The 13,771-nt window shown below is 43.1% G+C and overlaps 1 protein-coding gene across 4 annotated transcripts in view; it reads right to left on the bottom strand.

Annotated features, from left to right (window-relative positions):
* The window catches only part of LOC126248831 (sulfate transporter-like), a 531,455-nt gene that overhangs the window by 158,878 nt on the left and 358,806 nt on the right, over positions 1 to 13,771 (bottom strand). For all 4 annotated transcript variants that reach the window (XM_049950245.1, XM_049950247.1, XM_049950244.1 and 1 more), the window contains exon 2: positions 9,498 to 9,616. In XM_049950245.1, the coding sequence (XP_049806202.1) occupies positions 9,498 to 9,616 (119 nt within the window). The remainder of the gene's footprint in view (positions 1 to 9,497; positions 9,617 to 13,771) is intronic.

The following is a 13,771-nucleotide window of genomic DNA, read 5'->3' as shown; positions in this document are numbered from 1 at the left end:
TGCTGCCTGCTGTCTATTAAACCTGAATAGAACAAAATGTCACAGTAGTTAGCCCTTTTTCCACATGCGACTACTTTGGGTTGAGAAGTGAAGGGAATTATGTTCAAAGTTCCATTAGATTGATACCTTCAGCAGAGAGCAGAATTGCGTTTTAAAAAATGTAGCACTGAATGTATTCGAACTCGCGACATCTTATCTATGCTACAAGCTGACACGTAGCTACAGCAGCTCCAGAGCTCGGCAACTATTCCTCCAGAACTTTTGGATTCCACAGCACTGTGAGATTATGCATATGGCCAGGTCTTGACTTCTGAGAGACAAACAGTTACAGCTTTTCTTTTGGACTGAACGACGTTTTCTAGTACCAGATAGCGCAATAGACTAGCTCAAGTGGAAAGGAACACTTACTATTTAAACTTCTGCATCCTACACTGTTGGCAGTTGTGTGTAGGTGGCAGTTACGTGATTTTATTTCTGTGATTACAAAATAGTCGAATGTATGCACTGGGTAGCCGAGGCAGCTAGTTCATGGTGATTCGGTCAACCAAGTAAATGAATTTACTGAACATGCTGCAAATTACTACAGGGAGCCTGTGTGTCAGAATTCTCATCCAGTGTGGCGCAACTGCGTTACGATAGAAAAATGACTCGCAGAGAAGAGGATTTCGTGGTCTGTTGGACGAATGGTAAGTTGTTATACCTATGGTCTGGGTTCGATTCCCACTTCCGTCAATGATTTTAGATAGGGAGAGACAGATTCCATTCTCTCCTGGCTACACCAAGTGAAGGAGATATAATGGCTGCGTGGTCTGAAAATTCACATTCAAGATGATATTCCTTCTTTACCAAGTAGACGGTAGGTTGAACCACAATAAAGTCTGGAGTGGCGACATGTGGAAACTCTATCACCAGTAACCTTTCTTATACTAGTTATTTATTTCAAGTGACGACACAAACGCTATGTATGGTCACAGGACACTTATTCCATCTTTTATTTGAGCTTCTGTATGTCGATAAAATTGGTTCTAAACTGGGAATGCAACTGAGACCGCCCTTAACGCGGAATTTGATCCCTTCGTGGCAATACAGCTCGGCTACAATTTGTTGTTTGTTCAAAACTGCAGATTCCTCAACACCTTCACATATTACGCGTGAATGGGATCGAATCCTGGCCCGGCACTAAAGATTTAATTATGTATTATCAAGCTCTATCATGAGAACACCTATCTGCTGGTGGATAATAATTTTGATTTTTAATGTATTTTCATTCGTTGTCAACACTAACGATATCTGACGTTTTTAACTCCCAGTGAGACACAGAACTATTTGCGAGATGACTGTAAGTTCAAGATGCAATTCTGAGCAGCTGGTGGATAAAAATTCGGTAGCTGACGTCTCTTTGTGTGTAGTCAACAACGATATGTGTGGGGCTCTATTCCCAGTGAGCGCTGAACTCTTCGTCATATTATTTCAGTTCGTCGTGTCATTTAATGTTCATACATATTCTCAACTAGCTGCTCGTGAATAACTTTAATTTTTAATGTCATTTTGTGTTAAATAGTTCAAATGGTTCAAATGGCTCTGAGCACTATGGGACTTAATTTCTAAGGACATCAGTCCCCTAGAACTTAGAACTACTTAAACCTAACTAACCTAAGGACATCACTCACATCCATGCCCGAGGCAGGATTCGAACCTGCGACCGTAGCGGTCACGCGGTTCCAGACTGAAGCGCCTAGAACCGCACGGCCACACCGGCCGTCCCCCACCATCTGGTATCAATGCATTACTCTATCATCCATTATATATAATCATTTTCATAGTACACTTGATATTATAGATGAGTAGGACACAAGACAGGACATAGATAATGTCCGTTTGACGTCAACAGTGTGTAACATTTTACTTTTTTGGAATAGGACAATGTTCCTCTCCAATAATTTTTAGATTAGTTACAATAAGCTTACGCTGCAAGGGAATTCGCTTGTATTTTTCAATATGTGGTCTGTTGTCGGTTTGAAGGCCTTCCATAACATCGGCAACGTAGTGCAACTCCACCGAGGGCTGTCTGGAGTAGGGTGGAGATAGCAATGTGAAAGTTGCGAGCTGTCGAAGACGATCTTCATATTCCTAATGCGATTAGGACACCGTATACTCTTGACGACGTTTAGCACCTGTGCAGTCAGTCACCCAATTTCAGAATTCATTTTGAGTAATCCTGCTAAATTCCCAAAATATTGTCTTTTTATATTGATGAGTAATATGGATAGTCGTCACGTTCATGTGCCGTCTACAACGCAAATTTAATGTTACTATCCTAGGAACTAACCTGCAATACGTTTTGTATTTCATAATCGGAACTATCTGCATTAACCGTCATCAGAGCAATGTCAGGGAACAGAATGCAGCAGTGCCTTGCTACCTACTTGAGGACCTGCTTGAGTCGTGTTCTAAGGAAAGGGTAGTTGCTGGTTCACATTATATTACACTAGCGAGAAGTACCGACTTTTCCTTTTCTCTGCAAGCATCCAGAACTAAATTCGGTAACTAAATGCTAAGAATGTATTTGCATTGTGCCAACTCAAAGATCAATAGATATGGATATAGAAATAGATACAGATTTTTATATTTAAAGCCATTCTCGTTCTGCGTTGGAATAAACATCATTCATTATTTGCTTGTTCTTGTTACGATTGTTATTGTCATTCTCTCACTCGCAAGAGTTTTCGCATTCCTATTTGGTATCGATGCACAAGAAGAGTGGCTATGAAAGAAGGGAATACTGAATGTTACGTCATGCAGAATACACTCATTTACTTCGGCTCCTCGTGATCTACGCTACAGGAGAAGTGAGATACATAAAGTTGACAGTGTGAGGACAGACCTGGTAGCACAACTGTGCAACTACACAGTGTTACCAGATAAAATGGTGCTGCGGAATCGAAAGTGTAGTACGGACTTTGCCACAGTAGCAGACAGCTGGTAATTTAGGACCATGACCGTGGATTACACTTTGGTCAGTGCTGGTTAGAGTGCTGCAACTGTAAATGGAAGGCTTTGTTTGATAGTCTTATGCTGATGCTGTCTGAATAAATTATGCCATTGGATACAAAGCGGTTTAGTTTTGAGACCTAACCCACGAGGGGGGAAGGCACAGTGGTCTGCTTCAGGAATTCCAAGCAATAAAACACAAAAAACAACCCAGGAAGGGAGACATGCATTTGGAATCTGTTCATCGTTACGGGGTCAAACAAGAGGGTAACATTACTGAAACAATGATCGGGCTACTTAGTATATAATAGAGCATACAGATTTCAAGGAGGAAACGTATGAAGACGCAGACTTCCTCGTTATCAATATGTGCGGCATATCTTTCGTGTTAACGAAAGTAAATTCCCGCTTTACCTCTTCTTACGTGTCAAATGAAATGAATGCCATGAGGAATAGAATATTTGTTGACTGCGTCTCTTCTTGCTTCCATCCTTACCAACATATTTCTTCATTCTCGTGGTAATCATGACATTCTATGTGTATGCTGCAAAAGATTGCAAGTGGACAAATTCTACATCGAGGTGCAAAGCGTTATATTCAATTCGAATAAGCTTCCGGTGTATTTTTACTTCGTTTGTATTTTTAGATGATTATGAACGTTACGGAAAATTATCTCACATGCTTTATGTTGAATGAGAAACATTGAATGATCCGTTTTGCTTTCCCTACGTTGAAATGATATAATGTCGGCGTCAACAGCCTTCTTCCACGCCGGAAGCTGAAACTTGTATGATTCTGGATTAATACATAGCCCACAAGGCGACGTCAGAAACCATCAGGGGAGAACGCCGCATAAAAACCAAACGTGCGCGCGCGTCTCCACTCTGAAGAACCGTATCGGAGAATCACGGCAAGCATTTCGCTGAAGAGCTGCCTCGTCAGAGAGCCTAGAAATGGCAGCGTCGTAGCAAGTATTTGTCAACACTCTGATAGTGCATTTACTTCCGGGTGTAGGTCGGCGTTACCTCGCTAAATTCACTTGACATTCGTTTTCCACATCGAAGACTCGTACGATATAATCCACTGCAAGATGACACAATTAGAAAGTATATTTAATTTCTGGACTCCAAGAACGGCGTTCTTCACATAAGTAACACCTGTTTGTGTGTGCATTCGGGAGGACGACGGTGCAGTCCCGCGCCCGGCCATCCTGATTTAGGTTTTCAATGATTTCCCTAAATCGCTTCAGGCAAATGCCGGGATGGTTCCTTAGGAAGGCCACGGCTGATTTCCTTCCCCCATCCTTCCCTAATCCGAGCTTGTGCTCAGTCTCTAATGACATCGTTGTCGACGGGACGTTAAAACAGTAATCTCCACCTCCTCTGTTCGTGTGTTTATGGTTGCGTTTTGAGGCTCAGGCAATATTGCAGTGACTATATTCCGCCTCTGGCCGCCAGTGTGTCGTTAGCTCAGAGGTTCCCTTGTGCGTTGCAGTGCTTGTGCTATAAGACATAGCAGTTCGAATCACGGTAGAAGCCGCTGACTACAACCTTTTATTTTCCATTTTAATTAATGGAGTTGCAAACTGCTAGTAAAAATTTCTTATGCGAAATCTGAAGAATGCCTTTAAACATCAATCTTCGTCCGATTTCGACTTAGTAAATTAAGTTAATATCATAGATTTCTGCTTTGCAAATTCCAAGGTGCTTCACTGTAAAATAGACCCTGAAAAGATTCAAACCGACTGTCAACGATATAAATTTGAGCTTTGTTCGTCATATAGGTCTAACATGTCAGAAGGTTGTTTATGAAGTGCACATGTTCATTAATATAGTTCCCTTCTTCTAAATTTTTGCAATAGCATTTAACTGTAGACGTTTTCTAACACCGGCGTTAGCAATTCCTTTCCGTTCTCTGAAACCTTCAAAACGACAAATTTTTCTGGTTTAAATCTGATGACCTTAACTATCACTTCCGATCAACAATAAATACTTTATGAACCCATACATGGAACTCCAAATGTGCAGTGTTCCTGCACTGCTACAGAGCATGCATTGCAAGGTATTCACACAGTTTATCGCATAGACTTACCATAAGGAATGAAACAAGAACTGTAATACACTTTACACCACAGACGCTCACTCTGGCTTGACGAAAACATCCAAACATTGACCAAAAGTTGCACAAATAATTGAGTTTGAAAGGAAAAGAAACGAGGTATGAAGCATTTATAAATTCATCGAATGTAGTGAGGTGGTTTAATTTCGTCCCAGTCTATAAAATTAATTTCGGGCCATTCTCAGCTCTTGCCGATTAATGTAATATAATACCCGCCTACTAATCAGGGCGTCTGTCTCCGTTGCTTTTGAGCGTGAATGGAAATTGTAGAAATTTTCTGTGGAGCAACATTTAATAATAAAGCGTTTTAAATCATCAAAAGCGATGGGCGATAGCAGGCGCTTTCGATAAAGAATGGGGGAGAGCAGCGCCGCTGCTGTCGCCACGGCCGCTGCCAGTAGCCAGCAAATGGATCCCGGAGCTTTGCCGCATACGGCGTCCAGAGGAGGACAGTCTGCATGAAATCTGCCGCAAAATCGTTACTGGATAAAATTATGATATCGGTGTGTCACAAAGCGAAATAGATTGAATCTGCGCTACCATTACATTCACGTCTTCAGCATTCAGACAGAAAAGGCTATAAAAATATTTCATGCCAGCTGCTCTCGATCCACTGACATTATGAACAGAAACAACGCACGCTACCGCTAGACCACAGGCGTAATCAGCCTAGAGTTTCTCTATCATGGGACAAGTTTTCCTCCAGGAAGTGCCGCAGTCTACAGTGTTGCCAGATTGTGCAGATAACCGGACTTAGAGAATTAGCGAGTTGGCCAGTTTTTTTGTCCCATGTCGCGATCGGCGCGGACTTAGCCTCTGAAGCGGCCGGCCGCCGGTCAAGTTTTATGTCAAAGAGTGTACATTGTAGTTAAGACACTGAGCAGAATTCGAAAAGTTTGCAATAAAAAAGAGGGGTCGCTATGATTTTGCGTTTGGTGCGTATTACACCATATGTTGCTGTGTATGAAATTTAGCTAACATATTGAATTTTTCTTTAGCGTCTATTTGTCTCCGATCTCAAGAAAATGGATCCTACGTAGCGCGTTCACTCTCGGTCTTACGCCCGCGAGAATGAAACATTCACAACATCCCTCATACCTCGTAAACCGCACGAGACATCGAAACGAGATTTTGGCGAATGATAGAACACAAGGAGGAGAGTATTTTGCCAATTCGTAAGCACACGGTACTTTCTTATCTATGGCGATATATCAGAAGTTATACTTTCTATTTTATTTTTTCACTGAAATGACTGAAGTTTTTTTAAGAGTTATCGACAGCTAATGAAACAAGAGTTTCCTAGTATGAAAATAAACATAAAATTTCTTCTCTTGTGTTACTACAAACCGACACAATGAGGCTTTTTGTAAGCCATTGAGCACTCTGGTCGCCAATTACTTGTTTAAAGAGACACACTGTTTCAGAATTCTGTCGCAATAGCTGCTGTAAGATGAGTTAGTGCAAATTATACGGTGTTTCGCAAAAGAAATACAATTAAACCTGTCAACAAGAGAAATGTGGCCGTTACTAATAAATGGTGATGCTTCTTCGAATGAGAAAAGGTTAACAATTCACACAAAAATAATTCGCCACTTCTGTTGGATTTTTGGTTGAATCCCAGTAACCGAGCGTATTTTTAACATTAAACGACTGGAATGGAAACTTACGAAATGATTTTAGTTCTTTTCTTCACCTGAGTAGTATGAGAGTACCCTTGGGGCGGAAACCACGCACATGCCAGATGCTGGTTACTCACCTACGGCTTGCCAAACTGACAATGTGTGATTCGGAATAAAATAGCTGTTACTGAGGAAAGTAAACATCGGTCGGCCACTTTCGCCGTTTCCGAGATGCTCGTTCCCAGGCGGCAAGCCATAAGAGTCTACTCTTTGTCAGGGTCGCTCATGTCAGTGGTTTTCAACATTTGCGGCCAGTTTCATTGTTAGAATGATTTCCCACTCTTCTCTGCTCCGCTTATATGCTTTCCTTGCCGCGCCATGAGGCCGTAACGGTAACAGGCGGCGTTTAAATTCGCTATGGAGAGTGGTCATAATGTTATGGCTCATCGGTGTATTCTGCAATACGACTGCCAGTGTCACTGTTTGACAGTTCGTGTAGCCCATTATCGGTCTTAACTCTGCAGCGGAGTGTGCGGCGATGTGAAACTTCCTGGCGAATTAAAACTGTGTGCCGGGCTGGGATTCGAACTTGGGACCTTTGGCCACGTGACCTGCTTGCCGACATCCCAGTAAACATGGTAAAACTCTGTGCCACACATATAATATCGCCGTCACTCAGCCGGTTTCCAAATATTGAGAAATATCAGAAAAAACTGTCAAAAACCCTCCCGGAGTTAATGTGTTCCTTACGCATTCTATCGCAACTCTTTATATCCTATTGTAAGGTAAAGTCTGAAGCAATTCAGTCTCTGAGCGAAGCGGTGCAGTTGTTAAGACACTGGGCTAGAATTCGGGAGGAGTTGGTTTCAAATCCTTGTCCGGACATTCAGATTTAGATCTCCCTAAATCAACAGAGACGAATACCGTGCTTGCAATCTGTCTCTAACGACGTCGTCAACGGAGCATTAAACCATAATCTTCCTTCATTCTGCCTTCCTTGCGTTACAGCCTCCATCGACAGGCTAACAGAGAGTGATAGACTTGCAACCTTGCATATTTTATATCACTGTTACCGGAAATCGAATTCCAGAACTTACTTATAAAGTGGGAAGAATATTTACGAGGGTTCGAACTATAATAGTGGCAACTATTTATTTACAGCTCGTACAAAATAGATACGTGTTTCAAAGTTTTACTGACCTTCAAAATAGTCACCAGTATTGTGTATAACACGTTGTCAGCTATGTGGAAGTCGTAGGATACTCTTAGCAGTGCCAGTTGTGTTGACAGTTCGAGCGGCGCGGTCTATTGCCCGATGAATTCGTAGCAGTTCCGAAGCAAATGCCATGAAGTGTTTCCTTCAGTTCCGAAATCGAGTTGAACTCACGAGTGCAGTAGGTGGTACAGCACTTAGCATCCCCATCAGTCAAATAAATCAGTAACAGCTTGCACTGTACGTGCTTGAGCATTGTCCCGCAACATGATGATCAGGTCCTGTAGAAAGTGTCATCACTTCTGTCTCTATGCTGTTCATTTTTGAAACACAACTTACGGCCAGCTTAGAGACTGTAGTGATGACACCTTCTGCAGGACCTGACCATCATTTTGCGAGACAATGCTCAAGCACGTACAGTGGAAGCTGTTACTGATTTGTTTGACTGATGGCGCTGCTAAGTGCTATACCACTATTGCACTCCTCTGGCTTAAGCATCGTGAGTTCAACTCGATTTCTAAACTGAAGGAAACACTTCACGGCATTCGCTTGAGAACTGCTACAAATTCGTCGGGCAATAGACAGTGCCGCTCGCGCTGTCAACACAACTGGCACCGCCAAGAGTATCCTACGACTTCCACATCGCTGGCAAAGGGCTATGCACAATGCTGGTGACTACTTTGAAGGTCAATAAAACTTCGAAACACGTATCTATTTTGTAAGAGCTGTAAATAAATAGTTGCCACTATTAAAGTTCCAACCCTCGTACGTAATTCTGTGTAATATCTTGTAATTATTGTTCGAAGCTCAATAAAATGGCCCCACCAAGGTAATCTTCTTACCGGGTAGGTGATCAGACTGTTCCCTTCTTAGAATTCAGGGAACTGTCATTAGTTTTGTTCACCTGTAAGAGTTACTTCACGGGCCACCATAAATGAAGAGAAAGAGATCTGCTAATTTATTTAGTAAATCTACGAGAGCAGCAATTGCGAAAGAGAAACGTTTCAAGTAGGGTTAAGCGGTTATTCTGGCGCGCGTGTGTGTGTGCGTGTGTGTGTGTGTGTGTGTGTGTGTGTGTGTGTGTGTGTGTGTGTGTGTGTGTGTGTGTTTGTTTGTTTTGAAACACGATATACGAAAGAGCACAGTAGGGACTGCATGATGAACCTGGAGGTGTAAATCTGTTACCTAGCTTGAAACACTGAGTGCCACCCCCGTAATATTACGTTTTCAATGTTCGACAGAATGACATGCTCGTAATATTACCGGAATGGCATTCTTCCAACACTGAAGACAGCATAATACTACGGAGATGGCACTCAAAGTATTAAACATATTTTATTCTTGTATTAACTCGACGTGTTTATATGAGTGCAAAATGAATTATAGATGAGTAAACAATCGCCCAGCTAAGAAAGGGAGACGAGTGAAACCAGCCTAAAGCACGCTCTGGTACAGGCCATATAATGGTCTGTGCATTTTAACACAAGTATAGTTGTATTTGCATTATGTTCGACTAGGGAGACGAATTTAATGCTTAATTGTAAGAACTAAGTTACCTGGTTTTGGTGGTTTGCTGTATTGAAACAAAGCATCGAATTCTGTTTTCTTGCATGGTTGTTCGTTGTTCTTCTTCTCAACAAGAGACTGTGAGTTATTGTGCAGCTCGCCATTCATGCTAGAAAAGAAAAGATTACATCTTTAGAGGAAAACTTAGTTTTTATTTGCATACAACATAAATTAGATACCATAACTGCGGAATTATGTATCAGTGCTATATTAGAAGAAACATATCATTAATATCTAAAATACAGTGATTAATTAAGTACAAACGATACCAATGAAATAAAGAAAGAATGCACACTCAACACATCTTTATGAGGACGAGATAAGACCTGGGGTACATCAAAAGGATTTACACAATCATACTGTTTTAGGTGAGGACGTAAAACTCGCACAATGGGACCAAACAGCTCACAGGATCAAGGCCGTGAAAAGAGAAAGTTTTACGTCATTTTTTTCGCTCAGAATCCCAGGTGCAAAGTTATGGTAGAAAACAAATTAGACACTTTTTTAACACAAATATATGTAGCCTTTACGAACTGTGCATATGCTAAAATACGACAAGTCTTTGATGCTCTGTGTTAGCAGCTTGTGTAACTACGTAAAATACGGAAACAGACCGCAAACCTCAGCGTAAAAACTTTTTTGACGAACACACAATTTGGCGGGTGGTCAGTTAATCAATTTCGTACTTACAAAGTACTGTTCGTCGCGTGTGAGGGAAGTACAGACACGCCATGGCAAAAAGAGGTCCCGCAATAGCCTGGAATGTTTTTTTTTCTTTCTTTCTTTCTTTCTTTTTTTTTTTTTTTTTTTTTTTTGGGTTTAAGGGCGCTCAAATACTGAGGTCATTAGCGCCCAGTCACAATGGTTAGAGCACATAGAATCTAGTAAAACTCAAGGGGGGGGGGGGGGGGGTCGGACACCAGAAAGTTCTTACAAGGATGCAGAGTGAAAGAGTTAGATGTCTTTGGACAAGCCAGTCAAAGTAATGGAACGAAGAACACGAGCAGCTGCTCGAGCGTCATCAGCTAAAATATCCTGTAAAGTAGATGGCAGAGACAGGCAACACGAGATTGACTAAAACGGGGACACGACAATAAAACATGGCGCACTGTTAATGCATGACCACAAGGGCACTGCGGGGCTGGGTCACCGGAGAGCAGGTAGCGGTGGCTAAACCGGCAATGCCCAATCCGCAACCTGGTCAGAAGGACCTCTTCTCGCCGAGATGGTCGGGAGGACGTTGTCCAAGCAGTTGGGAGCGGTTTTACTGCCCGGAGCTTGTTTCCTTGAAGGGATGACCAAGTATCCCACCACAACGACACAAGCCTCTTACAAACATCCCCACTAACGTCAGATGACGGGACACAATGGGAGGCTGGCCGAGGCAGGAGGACTGCAGCCTTGGCTGCAGCATCGGCAGCTTCATTCCTGGCCGGGAACCCACAGAAAGCTGACAGGAGAGCCATCTGCAGCAAAAGAATGGAGGGACTGCTGTATCCGTTGCACCAAGGGATGGACCGGATATGGAGCTCCAAGGCTCTGAAGAGCACTGAGTGAATCAGAGCAGAGTACATACGATGAATGGCGGTGGCGGCGGGCATACTGAACGGCCTGATGTAGAGCAAAAAGCTCGGCCGTAAAGCTGGAACATTGGTCGAGGAGCCGGTATTTAAAGGCGACGGCCCCGACGACAAAGGCACAGCCGACACCATCGTCAGTTTTGGAGCCATCAGTGTAAATAAAGGTGTGACTGGCAAGTCGCGCACGAAGTTCGACAAACCGTGAGCAATACACTGCAGCCGGAGTACCCTCCTTCGGTAGCGAGCTGAGGTCGAGATAAATATGAACCGGAGCCTGGAGCCAAGGTGGTGTCGGGCTCTCACCCTCTCTGAAGGTGGTAGGGAGGGCAAAATCCAATTGTCGAAGCAGGCGACGAAAGCGGACTCCAGGGGGCAGCACGGCAGACACATACAACCCATACTGACGGTCGAGAGAATCGGCGAAGAAGGACTGATAAGAGGGGTGGTCGGGCATTGACAACAGCCGGCAGGCATACCGACAAAGCAGTACGTCGCGCCGGTAGGTCAATGGTAATTCGGCAGCTTCAGCATATAGACTCTCGACGGGACTAGTGTAGAATGCTCCGGTCGCAAGTCGTAACCCCCTATGGTGGATGGAGTTGAGACGGCGTAAGAGGGATGGCCGAGCAGACGAATCCAGCTTTGATCGGACTATGGACCGATACAAGCGAAGCAGGACAGTGCAATCCGCTCCCCAAGATGAACCACTGAGGACATTAAGGGAACGTGTACAACGGCCAGCCAAATAAGAGACGTGCGGAGACCAACAAAGTTTCCTGTCCAGTGTGAGCCCTAGAAACTTAGTTGTTTCCACGAAGGGGAGAACAACGGGACCGAGATGTAAGGATGGCGGAAGGAACGCTTTATATCGCCAAAAGTTGATGCAAACCGTCTTCTCTTCAGAGAACCGGAAGCCATTTGCCACACTCCATGAGTATAGGCTGTCTAGACAACGCTGAAGGCAGCGCTCCAGGAGGCATGTTCTCTGGGCACTGCAGTAGATCGCGAAGTCATCGACAAAAAGAGAGCCTGGAATGTGAGTGAACTATTTGATAAGTGGTGGTCATTCGTTATTTAGAAACATCATGAGGGTAATCTGTACCTGTTATATTCTCGTAGCAGTACTGGAGAATGTTCAAGACGACCAAGCGAGTGAGGATTCGCTTCTTGACGAAACCGGAGACGTCGGCAGCATTTCCTACGACTCTACACCTACGGTAGTATGTCGATAGACTGCCGCAGTTTAGTTCGGTTCTGTTCAGTTTGTAAACTGACCACTTTAACTTTATACACACCTAATCTCAGACTATTGTGATTATTGTGAGATTAACTTTGTCCTCCCCTGCCTGAAATTTGTTCCTCTGTCTTCAAGAATAATAAAAGAATGAGGCGCTATACACTAGTTCTCATAGTTAAAGTAAAGAATCAGGTATGGAAACTTGATTGTATGTTTGATAGCTCAAAGTCGTAATCATAATCGTGCTGCATTGCACCTGGCATCTTGTGTTTTTAAATTAAGATATATTTTAGGCGACTACATTGCAATTAGTTGACGTTGTTTATTCAGATTACCACTTAATATGTTCAATGCTGTACGGTTAAGAGTAAGTGAATAAAGTGTATTTGTGCTGACTGAAATGCATGAATGAATATGTTTCTGTCTTTAGTCCAGTTTTGTGTGTTTCATTTGGTGAGGTATTGTTGTGTCGCGTGGAAATCGGCCTTGTGAGCCAGTGCTGTAAATACATGCGCTCACTGAATATTGTTTATAGCAAAGCGCTTCAGCTGATTTATCTCTAGTTCTTATGTTACCAAGTTGTGTGTGAATATTTTGGAGGGGATGATTTTATGTAGTTTCGTCCGCAGCTCGTGGTCTAGTGGCGAGCGTTCCTGCTTCTGGATCACGAGGTCCCTGGTTCGATTCCCGGCCGGGTTGGGGATTTTCTCTGCCCGGGAACTGGGTGGGTGTGTTGTCCTCATCATTTGATCATCATCATAATCTACATCTACGTGATTACTCTGCTATTCACAACAAAGTGCCTGGCAAAGGGTTCAATGAGCCACCTTCAAGCTCTCTACCGTTCTAGTCTCGAACGGCACGCGGGAAAAACGAGCACCTAAATTTTTATGTGCGAGCCCTAATTTCTCTTATTTTATCGTGATGATCATTTCTCTCTATGTAGGTGGGTGCCAACAGAATGTTTTCGCAATCGGAGGAGAAAACTGGTGATTGAAATTTCATGAGAAGATCCCGTCGCAACGAAAAACGCCTTTGTTTTAACGATTGCCACTCCAATTCACGTATCTTGTCTGTGACACTATCTCCCCTATTTCGCGATAATACAAAACGAGCTGCCCTTCTTTGTAATTTTTCGATGTCATCCGTCAGTCCCACCTGATGCGGATCCCACACCGCACAGCAATACTCCAGAATAGGGCGGACAAGTGTGGTGTAAGCAGTCTCTTTAGTAGACCTGTTGCACCTTCTAAGTGTTCTGCCAATGAATCGCAGTCTTTGGTTTGCTCTATCCACAATATTATCTATGTGATCGTTCCAATTTAGGTTATTTGTAGTTGTAATCCCTAAGTATTTAGTTGAATTTACAGCTTTCAGATTTGTGTGACTTATCGTGTAATCGAAATTTAGCTGATTTCTTTTAGTACTCATGTGAGTAATTTCACAC

The sequence above is a fragment of the Schistocerca nitens genome, chromosome 3 (genome assembly GCF_023898315.1).
Source record: "Schistocerca nitens isolate TAMUIC-IGC-003100 chromosome 3, iqSchNite1.1, whole genome shotgun sequence".
Lineage (NCBI taxonomy): Eukaryota > Metazoa > Arthropoda > Insecta > Orthoptera > Acrididae > Schistocerca > Schistocerca nitens.
Note: the sequence above shows the minus strand (reverse complement) of the source record. Positions and strands in the feature narration are given on the sequence as shown.